This window comes from Corylus avellana, chromosome ca4, assembly GCF_901000735.1.
Source record: "Corylus avellana chromosome ca4, CavTom2PMs-1.0".
NCBI lineage: Eukaryota > Viridiplantae > Streptophyta > Magnoliopsida > Fagales > Betulaceae > Corylus > Corylus avellana.
The window spans coordinates 27,414,562-27,441,627 of NC_081544.1; the positions used below are offsets into that span (position 1 = coordinate 27,414,562).

General features: G+C 35.7%; 1 protein-coding gene across 1 annotated transcript; it reads left to right on the top strand.

Annotated features, from left to right (window-relative positions):
* Positions 1–2,450: 2,450 nt before the first annotated feature.
* Positions 2,451–27,066, top strand: LOC132177685 (myosin-8-like). Its single transcript, XM_059590112.1, has 38 exons — positions 2,451–2,983; positions 4,310–4,438; positions 6,292–6,435; positions 6,723–6,868; positions 6,956–7,115; positions 7,267–7,325; positions 7,446–7,605; positions 9,305–9,454; positions 9,527–9,663; positions 9,782–9,928; positions 10,037–10,138; positions 10,489–10,546; positions 10,641–10,742; positions 12,664–12,701; positions 12,872–12,998; positions 13,089–13,259; positions 13,350–13,481; positions 13,588–13,697; positions 14,000–14,060; positions 14,361–14,538; positions 14,640–14,845; positions 18,104–18,223; positions 18,501–18,599; positions 19,482–19,694; positions 19,870–20,009; positions 20,183–20,312; positions 20,415–20,489; positions 20,610–20,780; positions 21,721–21,867; positions 22,008–22,190; positions 22,739–22,870; positions 22,960–23,030; positions 23,128–23,227; positions 23,895–23,951; positions 25,369–25,425; positions 25,753–25,833; positions 26,015–26,097; positions 26,443–27,066. Exons 1-38 carry the CDS (start codon positions 2,981–2,983, stop codon positions 26,555–26,557), a joined length of 4,494 nt encoding a protein of 1,497 aa, XP_059446095.1. The 5' UTR covers positions 2,451–2,980; the 3' UTR covers positions 26,558–27,066.

Consider the following 27,066-nt stretch of genomic DNA (forward strand, 5'->3'; position numbering starts at 1 on the left):
CGATTGAGCTACCCCTTGAGAACTAGTATGAAGTATTTTAAAGTAAATCTATTAATAAAATTGTGCCGAATGACACTCAAAGCAGATAATGTTATAGTACTCGGATCGAAAGTATTACATATGATATTTATCGGAGATTTCTATTGTTAAATAAAAAAACACACCAAAACAAAAAAAAAAAGAAGCATAATATCTTAATATTAAATATAAAAGTAATATGAAAATATACAAAATAGAAAGAAGACAAGAAAGGTAAAATCCTATTCTGATCACAAACTTTTCATAAAGACAGAACGTTCATATCATAAGTTAAGACAATTTTGCAAAATATATTTGTGAGAAAAAAAATATCGTTTTCAAAAATTGATATGAAAGACTTTTGATACTAAAAAAAAAAATAGAGAGAGAAAAATGGTAAATTAATATTAAACTTGTCCTAACCCACAGACATGTTTTTTTTTTTTTTTTTTTTTTTGTTTTCTTCCTCCTTTGTCTTTTATGGTCTTTTAGATAAACCTTTTAATATTACAATATTCCTAATTTTCTGACCTTACGTCAACCATATCTCTTTGCTTCCAATCTGACCGCCAATAACGCACCGAACCCCGCATCGAATAACAGCCGTCGATTGTAGAGATCGGCGCTACACATCGTCACTAGGCGACAAAGACGACGTGTCAAAAGCGCAGGGCAACAACATGATGTGAAGTATTTCCCCGACAAAACAAAAGGCGTTAAAACGAGTCTGTGGGGCCCGCATAAGAAGAAAGTATCTTCGCTTGGCCGTCGGTTTCTGGAGTGGGGCTCGATGGTCAGCTTCTCACCGGCGGGCAGGAGTAGTGCTCCTAGAGGTGGAAGAGACCTCAAGACACGGTGTTGGTTTGGATTCCGGAAATGCCCTGGTTTTGTGAGAGAATAACGAGAATGCCAACCTTTCACGAGCCGTGTACGGTCTAGGATGGCTCATTCATCTCATGCCATGTATCAATGTGTTTATTTATTTTTTCTTATTTTACTTGGCAAAAGGGATGTATTATTGTCTTGAACTTAAAACGATATCATGCAATAATCATATATAAAACCTGTGTTCCTCTGTGATATTCATCGTTCTATTTGATGTCATGTAGCTTTTTGGTAAATTCAACTTTAGCTCTCAATTAACTTTTCAATAGTGATCGGACATGGATGAGGGTGTCACTTTGGAGTTTATAGAACAGTGCAGTACTGCAGGACATGATGGGTGAAAAATAAAAAGATTTCACATGAAATACTTTTTAACAGAAAGACAAAGTCCCTGTCGTTGGTGTGGTGTGGTGTGGTGTGGTGTGGGGACATTACCTTTATATTATTAAGAGATTCATGGTTGGACCGAAATAGAGCTCATGCATGGGGCATTCATTACCTTTAATAAGAATGGCATATTCATATTATTATGTCCTTTTTGTTATCTATTTGAAAACAAAACGGGGGAAGTGTTAAGATTTAAAATCTTCTTAAACTAAGGTATTCAATTTATAAAATTAAAAACTAGGGTCTTAATATCAAAATGATAATTGATAAAATATAACAACTTTTCTTTAATACGAAAAATGAAGTAACACTTACTTGGGCATTATAGTTTGGATGAAATTTCTTTCAACTTACTCTAATAATTGCCAAATATCTTCTAACATGTTTGAATTTTTAGGTTAGTAGAATTGTAGTAAATTACTGTTAAAATAAATATCTGCATCTTACATGTTATAAGACGCTTAACATTTATTAGAATGTGTCGAAAAAAATTTCATTCAAACTAGCTTAGAGTAAATTTCACAATAGTGAGATTAACATACCTTACTCAAACATATAGTATCGTAGTAGCATGGAGAGCTAGAGATGACATAATTGTGAATGTACAATTTTTTTCTTTGAAGCATTTATAGCATCCTAGTAAAAAAAAGCCAAAATGTTAGAAGAGGGTTATAAAAAGCTATCCATTACTCTCTCTCTCCAGCTTTTATTTGCTCTTGTCTCACTCTAGAGTCTAGACTTTCAATAATTATGTCATTTCGTTAATCAATTAGCTAAATGACATTTGAAAGATGCTTAACGAGCCAAAAATACTTTTTGAAAATTGAACATCTTGTTTACTTGTTTTCAAACACAATAAGATGGACAAAAAAAAAATAAAAAAATAAAAAAAACAGAAGAAGAAAAAAACACAATAAGAATATAAGATGGACTAAAAAGCGAAAAGACTAAGATAACACGATGAACCGGAGAGTCGAACCAAGGACATACAGACCGGACCGGTTTTCATGACACGATGTTGAAGAGACAACGGTAGCGCGGGGCAGTCCGAGGAAAATGGTCACGTGCTGCGCCGAATCAGAGCACCTTCTCATTAATAAACGGAAAAATAGCAGTTAAAAGGTTTCTTAAAAAACAGTAGCTCAAAAGAATGGTAGTAACCGAAAATAAAACAAAAAGTCGTGGGGAAATCCGGAAGGAGCAAAAATAGTTGAGTTTGCGCGTTCAAGTTCTTGTTGCGTGCTCTTGATAGGGAAGCCAAAAACGTACACACAGAGAGCGAGAACCGGGGGAGAGAAAGTGCGAGAAACTCAGAGGGAAAATTGTTGCAGAGGAAGGGCTTGTTGTCGTTCCCGATCTTCTTCCCGCCATTGCTTAACCCTCTGCAACCACATTTTTCCATTTGACCTCATTTCCTCATTCATTAGCCTCCAAAACAAGATTTTCTCAAACGGCGGGAGAGCGCGGAAGCCCGTACAGCTAGGGCGTAAAAGCGGAGCAATAGCACTTGTGCCTGGTGCGACTCCAAATTCAAGGAAGGTTTGGGGCAATTGAGACCGAGATTGGATCGAGTTTGTTTGGATTGGAGGGATTTATGGTTTGGTCGCATTGGGTGGTGCTTGTTGTTGAGGGAATTTAGGGTTTATTAGCTGAGCCTCGGATCTCTGTCTCGTCAAGTTTTCGTACGCAAATGGTATTCGTCTCTCTAGCTTCTTGGCATTATCTTCCTCTCCAAGTTTTCAGTTTGTTTCTTATCTTTGTTGAATTTTGTACGTCTTTTATTTGTTTGCATTAATTTATGTTATTTTTCTTAGCTTAGAATGACCAATCTATGCTTAAGTTTGAATTGTTTCTGTGATTAGTTGGCAGAAATTACGACCAAGTTTATAGCTTTGATAGGTATTGAGAAAGCTGATATATCTGTATGTTTAAAAACAAAGAAAAAGAAATGTGGTTTCTGTGTGGAAATTTTTGATATATCTGTATGCTTACAAAATTAAGACATATCTTTTTTTTATTTTTTATTTTTTATTTTTATTTTTTAATTTTAATTTTTACATTACAAAAAAAGAGTTACCCAAGTGTAAAAGTATCAGATAGTAGTCGGGGAGCTAAATGTCTACTCAGTATCAAACAGTGCTGTTTCCCCCCTTTCTTGTTGTGACAAATAATGCTATTTAGTTCTGGCATATGTTGGGTTTGATGATATGTCTTGTTTAATCGCATTGGGTAGCATTTGGTGTGATTCTATGGTTCTTGTTGAAAGTTGTGTATATAGAACCTGCATTGTTGTTGCTGCTGCAGATATTTGGATTTGGTAAACCTTACATCAACATGGCAAGAGTGCATTGCACTAGTGTTTCCTTGAAGTGCCTAGCCATCTGTGGACTTTTCTATAAACTTAAATACTACGAACAACTGACAAAGTGATTTATTAACAGTATTAGCATTAAAAGTGCTGAGGTGCTTCATGGCAAGCTGCATCATACTTTGGTTTACCTGGTTTAAGACGATTTCCTTTGAATGTGGAACTGCATTTTTAAATTTTTTTTTTTTTTTTTAATTTTTAATTTTTAATTTTTTAATTTTTATAATGTATAGTGATTTCATCTAATGTGCCATAAGGGGCAAAAGTCAAGTGAGAAAATACTTCAGGACTCAGATTTTATTGTTATATTTATTTTAGCAGATTATGTAATGAGATGTTTAGAAAAGCAAACCTTTAAGAGGCTGCTCTGAAATTATTTTATCTTGCTAAAAGTCTCATTTGATAATGATTAACCATCAGTCAAATTATGGTAAGTGTTTTTGTTAATTTTGCCGAGGGAGGCAAAGGGACTCTCCAGTTTTGTATGTATTTGGATTCCTATACATTCTTGGTTGCTTTCTTGCTGCTATCCTCACATGTTGCTTTCTTGCATCCAACTCATATTTGATGCCATCGTCCATCTTGGAAATTTGCTATTTTCACAGTCTGCTCTTTTCAATAGATGTGCTGATGATGTAATTGACCACACAGGTTACTCAAGCCAATTTAGTGGTTGGATCTCTTGTTTGGGTGGAGGATCCTGAGGTATCTTGGATAGATGGTGAAGTTGTGGAAGTTAATGGTGAAGATTTAAAAACAAACTGTACGTCAGGGAGGACGGTGAGTGCTACTTCTTATAATCTATAAAGTTAGTCTTAGAACTGTGGGATTTTTGTTTATCGATAAAGAAATTTTGATTTCATTATATTGTAGTGTTTGTTGTTTCTATATTGAGTTTATTCACATGCTTAAAATCTGCATGGGATAATTGACGCTGATTTATTTGTGCATTTACTGGTTTAGTACCAACTGAGTGGTATAAGACACATTCCAGGGAAACATTTACTTGAAGTTTAAGAAATGTTTGGGGTAGCATTTATTCTCGACCAAAACTCTTTAAAGGTTAGAAAAATTAATTCATAGTTGTCAAAATGCCAAGGTGAGAGATACCATATTTGAGGTGGGAGATGGATCAAAGGTTAGATTTTAGCATGATCTTTGGTGTGGGGATATGGCCCTTAAGGATGTCTTTCCAGTTTTATTTGGTATTGCTTGTGCAAAGGACACTTTTGTTGCAGCTCACTTCGAATTTTTTGGAGGTGCCATTAAGTGGTACTTGAGCTTTGCTAGAGCGGCTCATGATTGGGAGGTGGATGCCTTTGGTTCGTTCTTTAGGATGCTGTATTTAGTGAGAATGAGACGGTAAGGAGAAGTCAAGTTGTGGTGGGTCCCTTCCAAAAGAGGGTTGTATGGTGTTAAATCCTTCTATAGAGTCATGAGTTGTCATGATGGCTTCCGTTTTCCTTGGAAGAGTATTTGGCAGACTAAGGTTCCGTTGAGAGTGGCCTTTTTTTGCGTGGTTGGCGGCCCTAGGAAAGATCCTTAGCATGGATAATCTTTGGACGTGGCACATCATTATGGTTGATATGTGTTGCATGTGCAAAAGGGGTGGGGAGTCTGCACTCCGCAGACCATCTCCTTCTTTATTGTGAGGTTGTTTGTGCCATTTGAAAGGTTTTCCTTAGTCGATTTGGGTTGTCTTGGGTTATGCTTAGATGAACAATCGATTTGTATGCTTGTTGGTGAATTGCCGACAACACTTAAGAGTGCTGTTGTATAGAAGATGGTGCCTTTTGCGGTGTCTTTGAATGGAAAGGAATGATAGAAGTTTTGAGGACCACAAGAGGACTTTGGAGGAGATTAAGTATTTATTTTTCAACACTTTAAATCTTTGGACAGATGCTTATGTTTCTTCTGTGGTGATTAGTTATCATGATTTTCTTGTTTATTTTGTCTCTAATAGTTAGGTGACTTCTCCTGTATACTTTCTGTGTACATGGGGGCATCTTACGCTTTTAATGATATCTTGATTGCTTATTAAAAAAATGCCAAGGTGATATTTCACAATGGTGGCTATATATTGCTTATATTAAGATGTTGTCAGCGAGTTATCCCTTCCTTTTACTTTTCATGGCTATATTCTTTGTCATTTATTACTTTTGAAGAATTCAATTTAACTGTAAAGTTCTCCATTGCGGTTTTGTTTGTGACTAAGAAATTATCTCTGAAACGTAGGTCTAAAAAGTTCTTACATTGCCTATCATCTTTCCAGTGCAAGAGAAAAGCTACCTGAAATCTCCATTTACTAAGAGAAGCGGTTTTCATTTCTTCTCTTGGGAGGCCACTGACCTGGAAATATTCACTTTTCCATTCTTCTTATTTTACCCAAGTATTTTAGACTGAGCATATCTGCATCAAAACTATGATGGTTAAGGTTCATTTGAAGTTCTTCTCTCCGTGATATTAACAGGGATCATTGTATGTTTATGTAATACAGTGCCTGCATCTTTATATTTTGTATTTTGTATTTTGTATTTTTTTTGTCCTGTTGGTGGTTTTTTTTCTTCTTCATAGTTACTCTATATAAAAGATTGAGATAAAGTCTATAGCGTTACTATTTGTTTATGTTGTAGGCTGTGGCTAAAGCATCCAATGTCTATCCGAAGGATCCTGAATTTCCTCCATGTGGTGTTGATGACATGACGAGGCTGGCTTATCTGCATGAACCAGGGGTTCTGCAGAATTTAAGATGTCGCTATGATATAAATGAAATATATGTGAGTATTAATCATAAGTTTCATGTTCCCACTCTTCTCCTCCTGCTTTTATTGTGGCTATATTCATGTTGAAATGGATGGTTCTTTATTGAGATCAACTGCTTCAAGTTGTTTCCATAATAATGCATTCCTTGGTCATCTTTATATGTGTCTAAGAAGTGTGGTTGTGTATACTTATTTGTTGTTCACATCATATGTGTCAACTTATTTTTTCCCAATCTGATTTTCAGAATTATATCTCTGGCAGTTCAAGTGTGGAAAGCTAAACTTTCTGGTGGTGTTTGCAGACTTACACAGGAAACATATTGATAGCTGTCAACCCGTTTCGAAGGCTACCTCATTTATATGATAAGCATATGATGGAACAGTATAAAGGGGTGGCTATAGGTGAGCTGAGCCCACATCCTTTTGCTATTGCGGATGCTGCGTACAGGTATCTGTCCTATACTGGTGTCAAAAATTGTTGAAGTTCTTGATGATATTTAATGTGCCTAAAAAAATAAAATAATTGTAAATGCAGATTGATGATGAATGAGGGAATAAGCCAGTCAATTTTGGTTAGTGGGGAAAGTGGAGCTGGTAAAACAGAAAGTACAAAAATGCTTATGCGTTATCTTGCCTATATGGGAGGCAAAGCTGCAGCTGAGGGTCGACGGTCTGTGGAGCAGCAAGTTCTAGAGGTAAAAAAAGTATTTACTTATCCAAATAGGTGTGTCAAAGGTGATACTTCTGATGTTGCTTTCTGGGGTGTCATGACTCTTCCTTTGAAAGGGGATCTTTGAGTGATAAATTCTAGTATGTTTTCTGTTTTTCTTCTTTTTTATTTGGCAGTCCAACCCTGTTCTAGAAGCATTTGGTAATGCAAAGACGGTCAGAAACAATAATTCAAGGTGGGAAATCCATTGCTCAAGTCATTCATACTTTTTTTGTTCCTTCTACTTTTATGATCTGTTATATCGTCTATTTGATTGGTTAAATTCTGCCCTAAATGAAGTGTAACACATTTGCAGTCGATTTGGTAAGTTCGTGGAGATTCAGTTCGACCAAAGAGGCAAAATTTCTGGAGCTGCCATCAGAACATATTTACTAGAACGATCTCGTGTTTGTCAAGTGTCTGATCCTGAACGAAATTATCATTGCTTTTATATGCTTTGTGCTGCACCACCAGAGGTAAATTGGTCTCTTGCATGTGTATGGAATTCTGTTTGTGGAGAAATTAAAGTCTGCTGCCATGCTCTGGTATTGGATGTTGTAGAACAAATTCTTCTTTGAGTGAAACTTTTTATTCAGGTTAAAACCAAAACAATGATCAATGTGCTAACTCATGAAGAGTCCCCAAACCACAGTAATATTTAACTCACGAACTTTCTTGGGCAATCAGTCAGAGACAGATGTAATCAGTCAGACAGATTTGTCGAAGCGATCAGAAAAAGATCATCTTGAGTATCTTCTAGAGGGATTTCTTATTTGAGGAGCACTAAATTGCTCCCAAGTCATTCTACTATTCTAGGCATGTAAGATATCCCATGTTTCGAGATAGTGTCATAATCTTTTCTGATACCAAAACTGCTATATATAGGACAGCCGTTTAATTTGGATATTAGTTTTTCTCAATATAGGTGAGCTACAAGGTTTTAGATTTTCAAGTTTGTTGATTGGAAGGCTAGCTTAAGGATTAAGGAATGTTTGGAATTGAATAATATAAGAAAAATAAGCATCAAAGGTGTCGTTTGGGGGTTGTGAACAGTTCCCGTGAATAGTAACTTGATCTTTTCTGGGTTTCTTTTGCTAATTTATTGTGGCTATGTTGGGGTTTATGAAATAGGTTTACTGGGAGAAACTATGCTTGATAAAGGTTCAGACGAGTTCTGGTTGTTGATTAAATTGAAGGAAAAATGAGAAGAGCAAGTTGAAAGAAGATATACGAAACCTCTGAATCTCACCAAAGTCTTTTAGGAGTCATCTAGAAAATTTTCATGGAGTCTCATTATTAAAAGGAGAGCAAACACGCTGAAACTTCGTTATAAACATTTCCCTCATTTGTAAGAGTTACATCAATATTTATAGACTTCTTGTGCTCCTGACCCTAGTAGGATTTAAGACTAGTACAGGAAGTTCTAGAACCAAGCTTAAAACTACGAATAACCTATGGAGCTCTTGTATTATGCCTAACTAATCTTAATCAATATTCTTTAGTTCTAAGCTTGCTTTTCCTTTTTTTGTTTTTTGTTTTTTTTTTGAGCTTCTTGTGTCCTGCATTGGTTGCTCATCTATCTGATATTTTGAGTTCAGGAGCACTTCTGAAGGCCCTCTAGGTCTTCTTATTTGTTTGTGTTATAAATTTCCTTCAGAGGTTGCATTGCTCATGTCAAGCCTTTTTAATCCCCCCGAGTGCGAGTTTTAGTCTCATTAGAATATGCTCCCCTAACAGACCTGAGAAATGATAAAAGGCTATTTTATCACCCTTTGATTGACCAAGCATCCTTGTTATCAGTATAAATTTGTAGTTTGCTTATTGAACATTCATCAAATGAAGGGTTATCTAATTCTCAAGAGGCTGGGAAATGGAAAAAGTGAAATATGTGGTATAGCTATAAAATTTCTGAATTCTTGTAGATTTTCTTAGCGCCACAATTCATGCTATAATTTGTTCTCTGTTGGATTGGTTGAACCCTAAGTTTGATTCCATTTCCTACATAGAAAAAGAGTTTCTGTGGTGGCATTTACAGCTTTTGTTATTAGAAACTATGACGCACTAACTTTAAATTTTATGTCAAGTTGGTTACCTGCTTAGTTTCTGTTTAACTCTAAATGAAATAATCAAAATTAATTGAATTTCTCACATGTTTCATTGTGTCTCTGCTATCAGGATGTTGAGAGGTACAAATTGGGCAACCCAAGAACATTCCATTATCTAAATCAATCAAATTGCTATGAGCTGGATGGAGTGGATGATTCTAAGGAGTACCTTGCAACTAGAAAAGCTATGGATGTTGTTGGGATCGGTTCTGATGAGCAGGTACTATTTCTTATTAGTTTTTTAACAGGAAATATTTATATGAGAAACTCTACTAGAATTTCTTGTTCTCAGGATGCAATATTCCGAGTTTTAGCTGCAATACTCCATTTGGGCAACGTTGAGTTTGCAAAGGGGAAAGAAATAGATTCTTCTGAACCCAAAGATGATAAATCTTGGTTCCATCTCAAAACAGCAGCTGAACTTTTCATGTATGTGATTCTTCATCACTAGTGGCAATGAAGTTATTGGTAATTTCTTAGGGGATAATTGTTTACAGTAATGTCTGGAATGTGAAATGCTAATCCATAATCTGCATTTTTTGTTTAGGTGTGATGAGAAGTCTCTTGAAGACTCATTATGCAAACGTGTGATTGTGACGCGTGATGAGAACATAACAAAATGGATTGATCCAGAGTCTGCAGCACTCAGTAGAGATGCTTTGGCAAAAATTGTTTATTCAAGGTTATTTGATTGGTAGGTTGCAATATACTTCATAGCTCCATCATGAATGATCTATTCTGTCCGTTAGTATATCTTCCTTCTTTCTTTTTGATTAAATGTTTTGAGCACTTGTTGACCCAGGCTCGTGAACAAGATTAATAATTCTATTGGTCAAGATCCTGATTCAAAAAACTTGATTGGGGTTCTCGATATTTACGGATTTGAGAGTTTCAAGACAAACAGGTGCTTAACCGGTACGCTTTTATTTTTGTTATTCATGGAGGTTAATTTGTTGCAAAGCAACAGCTGGGAATCCCAGTGATGATCTGATGGGGATGCCTAACTAGGATAGTTAAACTTTGTGGCCTTGATGACATTTGTATGTTAATTTGGTGACTCATCATATTTCTTGTTCATTTAAACAACCACTATATGTGTGGTATTTGTTTGGACGGTGGCTAATGACATGGATATGTTAATTATGAATGATTTGTTTATGTTTTGTTGTATAGATATGTAGTTACAGTTTTATGATTTGATGTTTGTCATATTTTGAGTTTGGCAGTGTGTAAATGTTAATTGGCTCTGTGCAGCTTTGAGCAATTTTGTATCAATTTGACGAATGAAAAACTGCAGCAACATTTCAACCAGGTTTGAGGATGAAACATATGCCAAGTGTTCTTTTGTATTCCTGGATCTCCTTAGTTGCTTCTAACTTAATTTAACATCAATTTGTGTTTTACAGCATATTTTCAAGATGGAGCAAGAGGAGTATACAAAAGAAGAAATCGACTGGAGTTATATAGAGTTCATTGACAACCAGGATGTTCTTGATCTCATTGAAAAGGTATGTTAGTTTCTCCGCTGCCATAAATTTTGCTTCAGCTTGCCATCCAATGTTGAAATATATTGGATTCTTTATGATTTAGGTTTTTTAGGTGTATCATTTTGTTATAATAGCAGTGTATTTGCTGCAGTTGTGTGTTTGATGAAAGGTATAGCCCAAGTTTTAATGGTTTTGAGCTCTAATGCTATGAGTTTAACCTTTGGCTTTTGAGATTGTCTCTTGGTTTGATATCGGCTTCCGGACTCTTTTATTTTTTCAGATTTTAGGTTTTAGCTCTTTAGGGTCCTTTTGTGTATCTTGCGCATACTTGAGCTGTACGCTCTGTCCTTCATGATGAAACTTGTACTTATCATCTGTATGATATTTCTTTGGTGACAAAGTTGTTTCCTACTTTCTTTCCTTCTTCAAAATCTTCCCTTATGGTTTACTTAATTATTTATTTTTGGGATAAATGCTAAATTGGTCATTGTGGTTTGGGGTTGTGACAAATAGCTCACCAGGGTTTAAAAAGTGACCTAATACTCTATAGGGTAAGCAAAAAAAAAATAAAAATTCATGCCATTAGAAAAGTTAATAAAATCTGTTAATGTCCCACATCAATACCAATCATATTGTGACATGGGTTACTTATAATATAATAAATATAAAATATACATATAAAAAAAGAACAAGAAAAAAAGAAGAGAAAACAAAGGGGGTGGTTGAGAAGCCTTCTTTGCAGCTCCAGCAATGACAGGTTGCAAAAAAGTGGTGGGCAGGCCAGCTCTCTCTTGAACCATTGCTTTATCATACGAAGAAGTATGGTCCCAATATAGGAAAAGTGAACAACAACCAGAAACAAAACTCAATGATGCTTAGAAAGAAAAAAAAAATGGAAAAAGAGACTTTAAAAGCAAATGGGGGTGGGGGGAGCTGGTTTGAGCCAGAAGAAGAACAGAGTTGCAGATTTCAACATACACATGGTTTGCTGGCAAGTGCACCAATTTGACAAATTCCAGCTTCTGCTGCTTGCACAACTTGAGCTGATTTGCTGATCCCATCACCATATCTGTTTTTTTTAATATATTTTATATTTGTTTTTTTAATATATTTTTATTTTATTATAACTGACACTTGTCACAATGTAACACATAATTGGTGTTAATGTGACACATTAACAGATTCTATCAACTTTTCTAGCGGCATAGACTTATTTATTTTTTGCTTACCCGAAAGGTCACTTTTTAAATCCGAGGGAGCTATTTGTTTCTCCAAACCACAGGGATTTAGCATTTTTCCTTTTATTATCTTTGAGTCTTAGTTACGCCCTCGTCTGCCCAATGATTGAAGGAATTTAAGCTAATGCAGTAGGTGCCAGTACTTGATACTAGCATGCTGCACTTATTTCCAATATCCATGGTTCTCCCCTACGTCCTAGTCTAAAGATTTCCTTTCTATTTTCTTCTTTTTCTTTCCACAAAAAGTTGGACATCTGATGGTTTGAGTTGTTTTTGTGGAAATGATCATTTTGTATGCTGGAATGTTTAGAGTACCATGTTACTTCCATGTATTTGACTTATGGTGGCTGTCTGGTTGCCTCTGAGTGCACATACATAATACACACACATGCATATATATGGCTGTATATTACTCCAGCCAATAAGGAGTCATATATATATGTGTGTGTGTGTGTGTGTATGTATATATACATGTGTGTACACACACACACATAACGAGGCTTTATCTTATCACGACTCTATGCTGGCTGAACATTAGTTGCTTTTGTGCAATTTTATCATGCTTGTCCATCTAGTTTTCTTGTTCTTGGTCTTGTGCCTCTTTTTTTTGCTTGTTTCCCCAGTGGGCGAGTTCAATTCTTTTTCATGGTCAGATTAAGGGGACTTGGGTAGATGAATGACATACATATACTTTTGTATTTCAGAAACCTGGTGGCATCATTGCTCTTCTGGATGAGGCTTGGTATGTTATAAGAGATAAAACAGTAATGCAATTACTGTTATTCCCTTCTATCTCATTTAGTTATGAAACAATTAATTTATTTGGTCCTTGCAATACTGTTTTTCAACTTGTCCTTTATTATATATATATTTTTTTGTGGTATCTGATGTAGCCCTTGTTATTCTTTGTAGTATGTTTCCAAGATCAACACATGAGACATTTGCAGAAAAACTCTACCAAACTCTTAAAGACAATAAACGCTTTAGCAAGCCAAAGTTGTCACGTAGTGACTTTACCATTTGTCATTATGCTGGTGATGTAAGTATCTGAAATTCATTTGGGCTTGCCCTATATATATATATATATATATATAATTTTATTTTTTAATGCGGTAAACTTTTGTTTTAGGTCACTTATCAAACTGAGCTCTTCCTGGATAAGAACAAAGACTATGTCATTGCGGAGCATCAAGCACTCCTGAGCTATTCCAAGTGCTCCTTTGTTTCAGGCTTGTTCCCACCTTTAGCTGAAGAATCTTCCAAATCATCAAAGTTGTCATCAATAGGTTCTCGGTTTAAGGTATGTTTCTATTGTATACATATGTGCAATTCAGTATAAATTCTTCCCATATTGTTTTCAGTCATCATAACCATTGTGTATTTTATATAGCAACAATTGCAAGCTTTGCTTGAGATACTGAGTGCCACTGAGCCACACTACATTCGTTGTGTAAAGCCAAATAATCTTCTCAAGCCAGCCATATTTGAGAATAATAACATCTTACAGCAACTCCGCTGTGGGGTAGGTTTCAATCTTTTCGTCTCATGTATTTTGGCTTACTAGTCTTTTTCCACAACCCCCCCCAACATTTACTTGTATTATTGGCTTAACAAATGTCATATTTCAGGGAGTCATGGAGGCAATTAGGATCAGCTGTGCTGGATATCCCACTAGGAAGACTTTCGATGATTTTTTACGTCGGTTTCGCATCCTGGCACCTGATGTTTTAGATGGAAGGTATTTTTTGGTCGTTTTATTAACTGGAGTTGGCGTTAAACTCTATAACGATCTAGGAAAAACGTTAGTCATATCTACGCTATCATTTCAAAATGACTATTCAAGTTGCAATTGGAGCTTCCTAAAATTACTTATAAAGTCCAGTTTTACCTAATAATGAACTAATGTGGTACTTAAGCACCTATGAGGTCCTTTATAGTCCACCTATTCTATGTGGGCAATTCATCTTCTCAATGTGGGACTAACTCTTTGGGGTGTCACAGATTCTTACTTTACTAACTCTAAATTCTTATTCATTTCAGCTATGATGAGGTTATTGCTTGCAAGAGGCTTCTTGAGAAGGTGAACCTTAGAGGCTATCAGGTATAAGTTCATAATTTCAGTGCTCTTTGTACTGCTTGAACATTCCAATAATAACAAATTTTGGATTTTCCTTTTCTGCATGTGGTTTGGGGATTGCCTGTGCAGAAAATGCTTGGCAGACCATCATTGCCTAGGTCTTGTGTTCTTGTTTGCATTATTGTATTGCAACTACATGCCACCATTAAAATCTACCATTTTTCTGTATTCATGCTGTTGTGGGCTGCTGTATCTCACATGATCCCATCATATCTAAGTTCACAGAAGTCAGGCTGACAATCTTTTGATCCCTTTCTTTTGCAGATTGGCAAGACGAAAGTGTTTCTTAGAGCAGGTCAAATGGCAGAACTAGATGGTTACCGAAGTGAGGTCTTAGGGAGATCGGCAAGCATCATCCAGCGAAAAATTCGCTCGTTTTTGTGTTGCAAAAGCTTCATCTTATTGCGGCTATCTGCCATACAAATCCAAGCCTTGTGTAGAGGTACTGTGTGATTCAAGAGAGTATTAACTTTCCAGGTTTAGTTGCCTAACAATGGAGATTTTTGTATGAATTAATAATATGTTTTCTTTGAGCTGATGCAGGACAAGTTGCACGCCAGAAGTATGAAAGCTTGAGAAGGGAAGGGGCTTCTTTGAAAATCCAGAGACATTGTCGCATGTATCTTTCTAGGCATGCTTATAAGAATTTGTGCTCTTCAGCTGTTTGTTTACAGACTGGTATGCGTGGGATGGCTGCTCGTAATGATCTTAGGTTGAGGAAGCGGACAAGAGCTGCAATTATTATCCAGGTAAATATCAGCAATTATTATCCAGGTAAATATCAATTTTTATTCAACCATAGGAGAGTTATCTGAATGTTCTCTACGTTTAGCTTTTTGTTTTATTTTTATATTTGGAACGATGTCAGCAGGATGCCTATCAATGTTAATTAATTTCTTCTCTTTCTTGTCTCATATGGGGTGCCATTTTTTATATTCCCCCTGCACTTGGCTTGCACCTTTTTGGCGTTTTCCACATCATTCTATTACGTCGATAAACAAATGAAGTTTATAAATTCTGTAAGCTGCCTAGCCAGGTTGTGTAATTAGCACTTGGATGAGTGATAGTAGTAAGTTTATCGCATTTGGTCTGGTTAGGGGAAATATCCTGAGTTTGTAAAATTTTTAATAGGGGATGATATGAGAGTGTACGGTTCGCATGATGTTTGGTGCAGCGATGTGGCATTAAAACAAGTATTTTCTGATCTGTTTTTAATAGCTGAGAATAAGGACGCATCTATTAATTCTTATCTGGGGTATTCAGAAGATGGGGTGAATCTCTCTTTTATGCCTCCTATATCCTAATCTTTTGGGAAAATAAATATTCTAGAACCCCCATGTTTTTTCGAATTTTCATTATAGACCTGAGTTTTCAATTTGGCCAATTTATTACCAAGTTCACAAAGATACTAAATCTAAGACTTCTAGTCATTTTACCTCAAATAAATAACAAAAATGACATGAAAAAGATTATTATACCATTCTCATTAAAAAATTTTAAAAAAATATAAAAAGAAAAAATGGGTCCAGGGCGGCCATGAGACACCCAATTGGGGGGTGGCTGCGAGCCACCCCACGACCACGCTATCCTCAATAAAAATTTAAAAAACAAAAAAGAAAAAAAAAAAAAAAGGTTTGGGTGGTTGTGAGCCACACCTCATTTGCCTTTGTTGTTTTTTGTTTTCTTTTTTTTAAAAAAAATTGGCCAATTTTTTTTTTTAATTTTACTTTTTTAAAAAAAATTGGCCAATTTTTTTTTTTTTAATTTTACTTTTAAAATTTTAATGAGAAGGGTGTAAAATTCTTATCACGTTAATTTTGTTATTTATCTGAGGAAAAAAAAAAAGGCTAGAGGTTTTAGAAAATCTTTGTAGACTTGTGTATTAAATTTACCAAATTGAAAACTCAAGTCGAAAATGCAAACTTCGAAAAAGTATTTGGACGGGGGGGGGGGTTGTTGGAATATTTTCCCTAATCCCTTAGTGTGTCTAGCAGTTGAAGGCTGTCTTGGAAGTCTTAATGAAATGAAAATTTTGACGTTCATTTTTTGTTGAGGTAGCTAAGAGGGTCCAATTTGGGGCAGTTTCCTTCGAAGAGTATTCAATGTAGCAAAGTTCATAGGAAAGCCCTTTACATTTATTTATTTTCTTTGGAAAACTATTTATATGAAGATTTTAGCATGTGGCACGTGTAAATCAAGTGGAGAGTGAATTGACCATCTATTTCTTCATTGCTTGGCTTGTGAATTGTGGTCTTTTGTCTTCTTATTATTTGGGGTTCAATTCATGATGCCCAAGAAAGTAGTTAAGTGTACTTCAGTTGGAAGACGACATGGTAGTAGTTTGGTATGCACTTTTTACCCGATATGGACTATATGGAGAAAGTAGAATAATCAAACTTTTAATGTTGAATGATTTACACTAGAGCTTAAATCTTTGGTTTTGAGATCATTGTACATGAGATTTCTTTAGTCCTTTTTCGAACTTGTAGATGTTTTGATAGTTTTGAGTTAATCTTTTGCATATCCTCGTACATAAGGGCTTTTATTCATTGGAATATTTTCTTTACAAGACCTATGCATGATTGGGAGGTGGAAGTGGTCTTTGTTTTCTTTGAGTTGTATTCTCAAAAAGTAAGGCAAGGAGGCGAGGATAAAATTTGTTAAGAGTCCTAAAAAGAAAATTGTTTGAAGTTAATTCTTACTATCATGTGTTATATATTCCGGTAAGTTCCCTCTTTTTTGGAAGAGTATTTGGAAAGTTAAGGCTCCCTCTATAGGGACATTCTTTGTGTGGATGGCGGCTTTAGGAAAATTTTTAACTTCGGATAATTTATGAAAGATGAATGTTATTGTGGTGGTGTGGTGCTGTATGTGTAAGAAATGTGGAGTCTATTGATCACCTTCTTCTTCATTATGAGGTTGCAACAGAATTGTAGAGTGCGCTTTTCCAATTGTTTGGTGTTGTATGGGTTATGTCTCGAAGGGTGAGTGAGTTGTTGGTGAGTTGGAGGGGACAATTAAAAAACCATAATTCTTTGAAAATGTGGAGGTTGGCTCCTTTGTGCTTAATATAGTGTCTTGGGAGAGTGGATCGTGAGATTGCAATGTTAGAGCTGAAGAGATGATGTTACAATCCCTTTATACATGGAGAATAGCATTGAATAGTTTGCCTATTTCTAATTTTTTTGAGTTTTTGGAATTTGTTCTTCTTTTTCTATATTTTAGGAGTTCTTTTGTATACTTCCTGTATGCTAGGGTTGTGTCCCTCTGCCTTTTTAATGAATTTGCATTACATATTAAAAAAATAAAATCTTATACCTATCAAACTAAGTATTATAGAGAAAGGAAGGAACCCACAATTATCGCTGGGGTTTCATATGAAATGAAAGGAAATATTCCATATTTTTGTTTTGTAGGGAAGTGTTAGATGTGCGATCTTCAAATTATTCATGTAATGATTGCAATTCATGCCCTATTCTCTTTTGGTGGGGGCACAATTCAAGATTCACTCTTTAAATACTATGATTATAGCCATTTTAATATCTTTGTTTTTGACATGTACTGGCAGTAACAGTGTAATCACATATAAAAAAATTTATCGGCAAAAGTAGCTTTATTTCACCTTTACATCTGGTGTGATCCACCTCTTTTAAAAAGTTCTACTTTTTCGGTTGAGTAGCATTCTTGACCGTGCTGAGGCATTTATTTTTTCTACCCTGGTTAACTGAGAGATCCATTACATTGCATTGGGGCTTTTATCCAAGGACACAAGTATACAAGAAAAACCTTTAAATTAAAAAGAAAAAATAAAATAATATATACTAATTCCCAAAGCTCAAAACATCCAAGAATTCAGAGAAGCCTAAATGCTAGGAAAAAAAGTGGAAAAACTGAAGCGCTGAGTCATTTGTTATGCCGTTTACAATTGTATGACATGGTTTGAGTCTTCTCCTGTCTTTTAGGTATATTATGCTCCCTGATTCTATGTGAGTTCATGTCTATCACAGAGTCAATGCCGAAGATACTTGACCCGACTTCATTATTTAAGGATAAAGAAAGCAGCAATTGCCTCACAATGTGCCTGGAGAGCAAGGGTTGCACGTAGAGAATTACGGACGCTTAAAATGGTGACGAACTTTTTCTTTGTTTCCTTGTTTGGTGAGAGCATGCTTGTTATTTAATATTTTCAAAACTCTTCTCACTAGGTGATGTTTTCTAAGGTATTTGTGTCGATATGCTATTTACCATTAAAAAGGAAAAATCTTGACAAGTTTATATATTGTAATTGGTCTGGAATGACAAGTTTGTATTTTTAAAACTCAGTTACTCTGGTGCCTTGTGCTCGCCTTGCATTCGGTGGTCATATGTGGAAAACATCTTTTTATTCTAAATGTCTGTCCACAGGCTGCTAAGGAAACTGGTGCTCTCCAAGCTGCCAAAAATAAGCTGGAAAAGCAAGTTGAAGAGCTGACCTGGCGTCTGCAGCTGGAGAAAAGAATGAGGGTAATAATTTTCTTTATTAGATCAATCCACAATATTTTAATTTTAGCTGTCAATGACAAGCAACTGGAGAATTTATTTGGATACTAGCTTTTGGTTTTGCTGTGAATGTGTTTTTTTTTCCTGCTCAATGCTTTGGCTTCCCTTTCAATTTTAAGTGTCAATGGATTCAATTTAATGTAGAATTTATTCTTCTTTGTCAATGATAAGTTGCTTATATGGTCAAAAGATGCTGTAAACCAAATTGTGAAGTGATGACTTTAACATGGTGTCCTTGTTGTCTGCAAGGTCCTTGGTTCACTTTTTGGCTATCCCCATTCTGTTAATTCTGTTCTGCATGTGCAATGTCATTGGGATTGGGGTGTGGTGGGGGGGTGTTGGAACTTAAAGCTTTTGAGATTGATGGTCTCCCAATAACACGTTAATACCGTAAGAGATCTTTATCAATAATATTGATGTGCGCTTTCTTAATTAATTCCAATTACTTCTAAAAAAATAAAAAATATTGATGTACCACTGAAGCTTTTCGGATGCATCCTCTAACCTTCATAAGTGTGAAAAGGGGTGCACTTCTAATATGAACTTAGGCTACTGTCTGTGTTGCATACAAGTTGTATTTGTCAGAAAAACAACATGCTGGTTTCGGCCTTTTAAAAATGTTTCTAGATTTTGTACATTTTGTTTCTGTCAATACCGACACATTATTTACATAATTTACCTCTCCAAGGGGTTCTCTTCTACCTCTATTTTTACCTTTTGCTAAAGAAATAGTGTGTCAAATGAAACACAAGGATACTTCGAATGTGGTATTTTTTACACAGCGACTCTGTAAACTCTAAACTGTATTGTTTTTCTTGTTTCTAATTGATGTATCTATTAATTCAGGCTGATCTTGAAGAATCCAAAACACAGGAAAATAGAAAGTTGCAGTCTGCTTTAGAAGAGGGACAACTTCAATTTCAAGAAATTAAAGAACTACTTATGAAGGAACTTGAGGCTGCCAAGAAAACTGTTGAACAGGTTCCCGTTGTACATGAGGTTCCTGTTATTGACCATGAAATGTTCAGTAAGCTTACCGCTGAAAATGAAGAGCTCAAGGTAAGGTTGCAGAAATTCTGGTATGTTTATGTTGCTTCTGGAAAGACCTTATCTTGCTTCTGGAAAATAACCTTGGATTTTGATTGGAGGCAATGAAATGAGTAATTATGGATGTGGGGGGCGTGTTATAATTTTTCACATTTGATGATATTTTCCTGGCTGTGGCACTTTGTAGGCTCTGGTAAATTCTCTGGAAAAGAAAATTGATGAAACAGAGAGGAAGTACGAAGAAACAAACAGGGTTAGTGAAGAGCGGTTGAATCAAGCTTTGCAGGCAGAGTCAAAGATAATTGAGTTGAAGACTTCCATGCAAAGGTTCTTTTTATGAGTTTTCTACCTCTGTCAGTTGGTTTCAAGTGTGAATTATTGAGGAGCTGGATCAATTGGATATTTTCTTGATTGGCTTTGGTTGAGCTATTATGCTATGAATTGTGATTTATGGTTAAAAGATTATTTTAATTTTAACGATTGCTTAACTCTTTTCTCAGACTTGAAGAAAGACTTTCTGACATGGAAATTGAGGACCAAATGCTGCGTCAACAAGCATTATTAAATTCACCTGTTAGAAAAATGTCAGAACATTTAGCAATTACAAGACCTCTGCAAAATGGTCATCATGTAAGTGACGAAAATAAAGCCAGTGAGAGTTACTTCTATATACTGTTTAACTATTGTTAGCTACCCTTGTTATATATTCCTGAAGGAGTCTACTTTCTACAGGAACCACAAAGTGCTGCACCAGCAAAAAAAATTGGTACAGAGTCTTTGAGGAGATCACAAATAGAAAGGCAGCATGTATGAACCTGATAAAAAAAACTAGTGAATTGTTGATTGCTAAATTAATTAATTAGTTTTTAAATTTATTTTTATTGTTGAGATTAAATGGATTAATTCTGATATTGGTGTCTGGTGCAGGAGAGCATAGATGCTCTTATCAAATGTGTTACACAAGATCTTGGGTTTAGTGAAGGAAAACCAGTTTGGGCATTTACCATATACAAATGTCTTCTTCACTGGAGGGTATTTGAAGCAGAAAGAACTAGTGTATTTGATCGCCTTATTCAGTTGATTGGCTCTGCAATAGAGGTGAGTTGATGTGCATTAGAAAATTGTTGTTCTTTCCTTGGACAAGTAGAGATCAAAAGATTATTGAGTGTGGCAAACTGTGGGAGGGTAATCAGGTGAACATTCAACCTAGAAATCTGTTGTTTGGAATGATTCTTGATTGCTAAAATTTTCAATTTATTAGCTGGAGATATATACTTTCTTCTCTTTCTTTTTCTTTCTTTCAAAAGTTTAAAGAAAGTAGTGAATCAATAAAACAGTGGGGGCTTTAAAATGGCCCTGCTGCCCCGTGTAAAAAAAGATGAAAGGGAAAATTACTCTTACTACCTCTAAGGATCGCCTCAATTGTTGTTACATCCCCCCCCCCAAAAAAAAAAGAAAAAGAAAAAGAAAAAGAAAACTAAAAAAAGTTGCAATGTCCCCCTTAAACTATTTGCTCGTTTCACTTAGCCCCCCTTCATTAAGGTTTTTTCTTAAATATGACAGAAAATGTGCGTGACCCAAAATGGCCATAATACCCTTGTAAGATTTAAAAAAGAAAAAGGCAGGAGACCCACATGAAGGAGACCCACGGCGTCCTGCAAATATATATATTTAGAAAAAAATTAAAGGCATTTTGGTATTTTATGCATTTCAGGGGTATTTTGGTGTTTTTACACATCTCACCAATTTGAATAAGGTTTAGTTAGCTTTTCCTTGCCAAACTTCTTCCGATAGATCGAATAGGTGGAAGGTTCTTTCGCGCATTTTCTGTTCAAGTTAACCAAAAGTCCAAACGGTAGGGGGTTAAGTGAAAGGGGCTAATAGTTTGAGGGGTCAATTGCAACTTTTTTAGTTTCGGGGGCACCTTACAATTGAAATGATAATTGGAGGGGGATAAATGTAGTTTCCCCAAGATGAAATTTTATTGAGTTTGTCAACTTAAATATAACATGGAGCTTGCCTTTAATATTTCTTGCAGAACCAGGATAACAACAATCTTATGGCTTATTGGTTAACCAACGCATCTACATTGTTGTTCTTGCTCCAACGGAGTTTTACAGCCAGCAATGGAACTGCAGTGCGGAAGCCTCCTGCTCCGACATCATTATTTGGGAGGATGACCCAAGTACTTAAATGATTATTTATTTATAATATTTTTTGTGTACCTTTATGTGTTTATGCATGTATGCACACATTAACATATATTCAAGATGGCAGTGTAATGGTCATACAAAAATATTTTGTGATGTTAATGTTGTTACCCAGGGTTTCCGTTCTTCTTCAGCCAATCTTTCTGTTGGTCCAATGGATATAGTGCGTCATGTTGAGGCAAAATATCCAGCTTTGCTTTTTAAGCAGCAGCTAATAGCATATGTGGAAAAGATATATGGAATTATCCGAGAGAACATGAAGAAGGACATGTTACAAATAGTTCCTTCTTGTATCCAGGTATGACAAACTCAATTTTCCAACACCACAGGTCCAAAGCTGTACAATGACTTGTTTAATGATTTTTCATATTCTTTCAGTTGCTATATGGCTTTTTAGGAATGCTTTGAGACAATTAATGCTGTATTTGTACATGATTTTAGTGTGAATTCAAAGTTAGTTTATTTGTTTTCACATCACATGATCATCATATTTTTTTTCCCTGAACCTGGATTGCTTGTCTTTGCTTCTTTTTTTTTTTTTTAAAAAAACATTATACCCGGCCATAAGCATGGCATGACTTTTGTGGTAGGTCTGTTCTAGTTTTCTGTATATTTTTGTTACATAAGATGGTGAACATGTGAGCTACCCTTGCTGTATTGATGTATCACTGATTGGCATTTAAGTGTTGAGAATTACTTGCCTAAAATGTTGCGAATGTTGTCATTTAATAATTGAGTGCTAAGGTGTGCTGTGCTAGCTATAGCTCTATATGCTTTTTAGTTTGGTTAGTTACATCTTGGACTAGCGATTTTCTAACACCAGTTGTCTGTTATCTGACATTCCAGGCACCCAGAACATCAAGAGGAAGTATTTCAAAATCATCTGGACAGTCTAATAGCAATAGTGGCCCAGCTAGTCCCTGGCACAGAATCATTGAGAGCCTTGATGACCTTCTTTGTACATTAAAAGAAAATTTTGTATGGAATTACTTTTGACAACAAAGTAAATCATTATCCTATTTGTTGAATTTTGATGCATCATGAACTTATGGTCAACTTTGTTTCAGGTGCCTCCAGTTCTTGTTCAGAAGATATTCTCTCAACTTTTCTCATTTATCAATGTTCAGATCTTTAATAGGTAAATTGATGTTCTGTGTGTGTGTGTGTGTGTGGATATGTTGTAAGTTATAAGCTGTCAGTATAACTTGTGGATGCATTTTTGTTCGCTGCTGCAGCCTTCTCCTTCGTCGAGAGCGCTGCACATTCAGCAATGGGGAATACGTGAAGTCTGGGTTGGCTGAATTAGAACTATGGTGTGGCCAAGCAACAGAAGAGGTACTATTTCAGTATTGTGACTAGTGTAAGGCTTCATTTTGACACTTTTTTAAGAGTAACGCTACACTTACTCCCACTTCTCCACCTATTTCCCTACACCCACAGGTGGCTTTTAAAATCACTATTGGATTAAAATCCAGTAAGGATCCATCTCATATTTAATGGTGGTCTTAAAAGCTACCTATGAGTGTGGGTAAATGGGAGTAAGTGTAGCATTACTCATTTTTAAACCTCTGCCTTCCTCAATGGAGAATCCCCATATATGCCTGATTAGTATTAGCCACTTTGGATTCTCATTGATGCACTGGTAGAGCTGGGTCAGGCTATGGCTTAGTCGGATTTGAGGGAGCACTTGTGGTTCTCACCATCTAGGCCCTTCCTGCGGCTCTCAGCGGGTAGGTGTTACTATGGTCACGCCCAGGTAGGATAGCCACAATTGATCTCCCCGGCCTAACCTTTTTGCTAAAAAAAAAAAAAAAAAAACTCTGCCTTCCTCGTTGGCAGATCTTGGCAATAGCCTTCAATGAGCTGTGACTCAAATAACACTTCCTTCCTCATGGTATGGAGGGTGAGGTCATGGGTTCAAGACCTCAGTGAGTGGGCGTCTAACTCTTCAAAGAAAAAAATTGTATTTCTTATTGCTTGTTTGATGTTCCTGTTGTTGCAGTACGCTGGCTCATCATGGGATGAACTCAAACATGCAAGGCAGGCAGTGGGATTCTTGGTGTGTTCCTATACTGGAAGTCTTTTCAGTAACATTCTGAAATTGGTGTAATTGATTTTTCAATTGCTACTTATAAATTCTCAAATAAGATTGTCTCTTCAGTTCTTCTTTGTGTGTTACCAGTACCAGTGTCTAAAATTCTTTTTAACTTTTCATCTATAGTTTTGCTCTGTTTTGTTTTAAGGATCTTCTCCTAAAAAATTCTTTTGTTTTGCAAGTGACTTTTTGCACATATAGTCCAAAGAAAGTGCATCCTTCTTCAGAAGGATTTTCCTCTTGAATCGCCAAGTCCTTGTATGTTTTGATACATTTTGGCATGAAGCTCTTCCTAAAATCTTTGGTTTCCATCTAGAGCTTTTTAACACATTGATAATCATCGTGTGGATCTTACTCTCTCCCTCTCTTTCAAGGATTTTGTTTTCTTAAAACAAAGGAAAAAATGATGTCAAGCTTGCAACTATTATGACAGAGGTGTGGAACTGATGTTGTTGAGTTGTTGGCTTATCAACTGCTGCATTCATTATTCTGGGGGAGAATACACATTCAAAATTTACATTGAATGTGGAGAAGTTGCTGTCATTTGCTACTTATAAGAAAATAGGTCATCGTAGTCTGCTTTGGTTAAGCTGTCCTATCATTGTTTGTAGTCTTCATTTAGAACTTAGATGAAGAGGTTAGTGTTTTGGATCAGTTTAGGATGTCTTAAAGCCTGGACTGGATTGTTGACATCTGTATTGTGAAGCATTCATCAAAAGTTGCAAAACCAAAACTAAGGAAGTTTAATCACCTTATAGTCCTGCTCCTGTTTTGTTAAATTTTGGTACTTCAGTTCCTAGCACTTGTATCCTACTATAAATTGGGTAGGGTCCACATTTAATTAAACTGTACTGAACCAGATTGGGATCTGAGAAATATGACATCGAGATAATTATGTAGTTTATTTATTATTATTGTGATGTAGATGTTTGGCATTCGTGCTGTGAAAAAAGTAGTCTCTTGACTTTTTGGGTTGTCTTTATCTCTGTAATACTTTATAACCATCGTATATTCAATTAGTATATAGGCATGACTTGAAAGTTGCTACTGTTCACAGTACTTTGGAACCTTGTCTGGAACTTCCTGTATAATTGGTAGATCAAGACAAAAAAGTGGAATCTGTTGTTAGATTTACATTCTCACTATAACCATCTATAAGTCATATTAAATATTTTAGTAGGCATGATATTAAGTTTTATTTGGCATTTTTTGGGAATACATTTGTTAATGCAGTCTCATATGGTTTTGAGCCTTTTTCCTTCCCAAAAGGTCTGCTTTTGTTGGTGGTATCAAATATGGACATTATGCATTAACTACTAACTACTTTTGCTGAAATGGATATGTCCACGCCAACTTAACTTGGTTAAAATTTTCTCTGCAGGTTATACACCAAAAGTCTAGAATTTCCTACGACGACATTAAAAATGACCTCTGCCCTGTAAGTCTCTCTCTCTCTTGTGCACACAGTCGCAGGATATTATTGGCTTCATTGAGATTTGGTCTGACGAAAAGCCAAATACTAAATTGAGTGTGAAACCAGCATGTTTTGTTTATACTTGAAGTTAACAAGAGGAACAGAAAAGAAATGGAATAAAGCATGTCTTTTGAAGTTGATATAATAATGGAGCTTGTTGAACAATATTGGAGTGTTTTACCTTTGTAAAGGAATCGTAATTTTTTGGAGTTTAAAATGATAGACCGAGGCTGCATTTTTATAAATATTTTGGACATGTTTCTCTCACACATTATTGCTTGCTGTCTTCAGATCCTGAGTGTTCAGCAGCTTTACAGAATATGTACACAATACTGGGATGACAATTACAACACTCGAAGTGTATCACCAGATGTAAGTCATGAAAAACAAATTGATAAAAATATTGTTTTCGAATTGCTCCAAGATATTTTATTTCCTTTTCTATAGTTATTAATGTGGTGTTTGTGAGTATGTATTTCTGTATGTATATGTATGTGTGCACGCACACGTGTATAAACATATTAAAGTGGTGCTGTACCTGTCATTTGTGCAGGTCATTTCCAGCATGAAGATTCTAATGACAGAGGACTCCAATGATGACAATAGCAACTCTTTTTTGTTGGATGATAATTCCAGGTTTACATACAAACATTTCTAACAGTAGGAATTCTTTTCTATAGAAAATCTAAACGATACTAGAAAATATATATATATATAGCATTTCATCAAAGATAAAGACTCCCTTCAAGGCTGGGAGATGAAGTTTTTTTTTTTTTTTTTTGTGAAAACTGTTAAAAATAATAAAGATACACCCACACATGCGCAGATAGAGAGACACAAACAGACAAAAAACACCCACATATTTGAAAATGACACTCCTGTGTTTCCATTTATATTAGAATGAATCAATTGGTTGAGGGAAAAAGAAAATTTCTAGAACTGATGTCCAAACTCCCCAGTAATTATGGTTTTTGAATGCAGCATTCCTTTCTCAGTCGACGACTTTTCCTGTTCCCTTCAAGAGAAGCATTTTTCTGATGTAAAGCCTCCTGCAGAACTCTTGAAGAATCCAGCCTTCCAATTTTTACAGGATTAAGGCCGTGGTTCTAGCAGTTTTTCTTGTCGTGATGCATCAAATTTTGTCAAAGATTTGACTGAAGCTTCGACTCTGGTCAATGCCACACTGTAAATTCACCCCCGGCTTTTTTTTTTTTTAAATCCTTTTTATATTGTTCCCCTTCATTGTGAGTCACATCCGCTGCCCCGGAGTTAAATATGATTTAAAATAGAAATGTAAAGTTTCAGTAGGCTGGTTCAGATAGTTAAAGGGGCAGGGATAGGTTTTACACTTTTGAGTGCACTTTGTTTTCTTCTGTATTTTACTTTGAATTTTTTTTTTCTTAGTAATGGGTCACTTGGAGCCAGCATTCTTTGTAGGGATGGTAGAGGGAAGAAAATTATCAATAGTGAGGTGGGAGGAGCTGATCTTAAGTGCTGTTCCAGTCCCCCACATAATGTACATAACAACAGAATATGTCAAGATAGTGTAATTGGTTTGTAGTGTATTCATCTTTTTATGGCTTTCTTCATTTGGGAAAGGAGTTT

What these genes read in the sequence shown, in the direction of transcription:
- LOC132177685 (XM_059590112.1), top strand. An exon ending in ATGATATAAATGAAATATAT is followed by an intron (nt 6,436 to 6,722) that starts GTGAGTATTAAT and finishes TGGTGTTTGCAG; the next exon opens with ACTTACACAGGAAACATATT. An exon ending in TTGTTGGATGATAATTCCAG is followed by an intron (nt 26,098 to 26,442) that starts GTTTACATACAA and finishes TTTTGAATGCAG; the next exon opens with CATTCCTTTCTCAGTCGACG.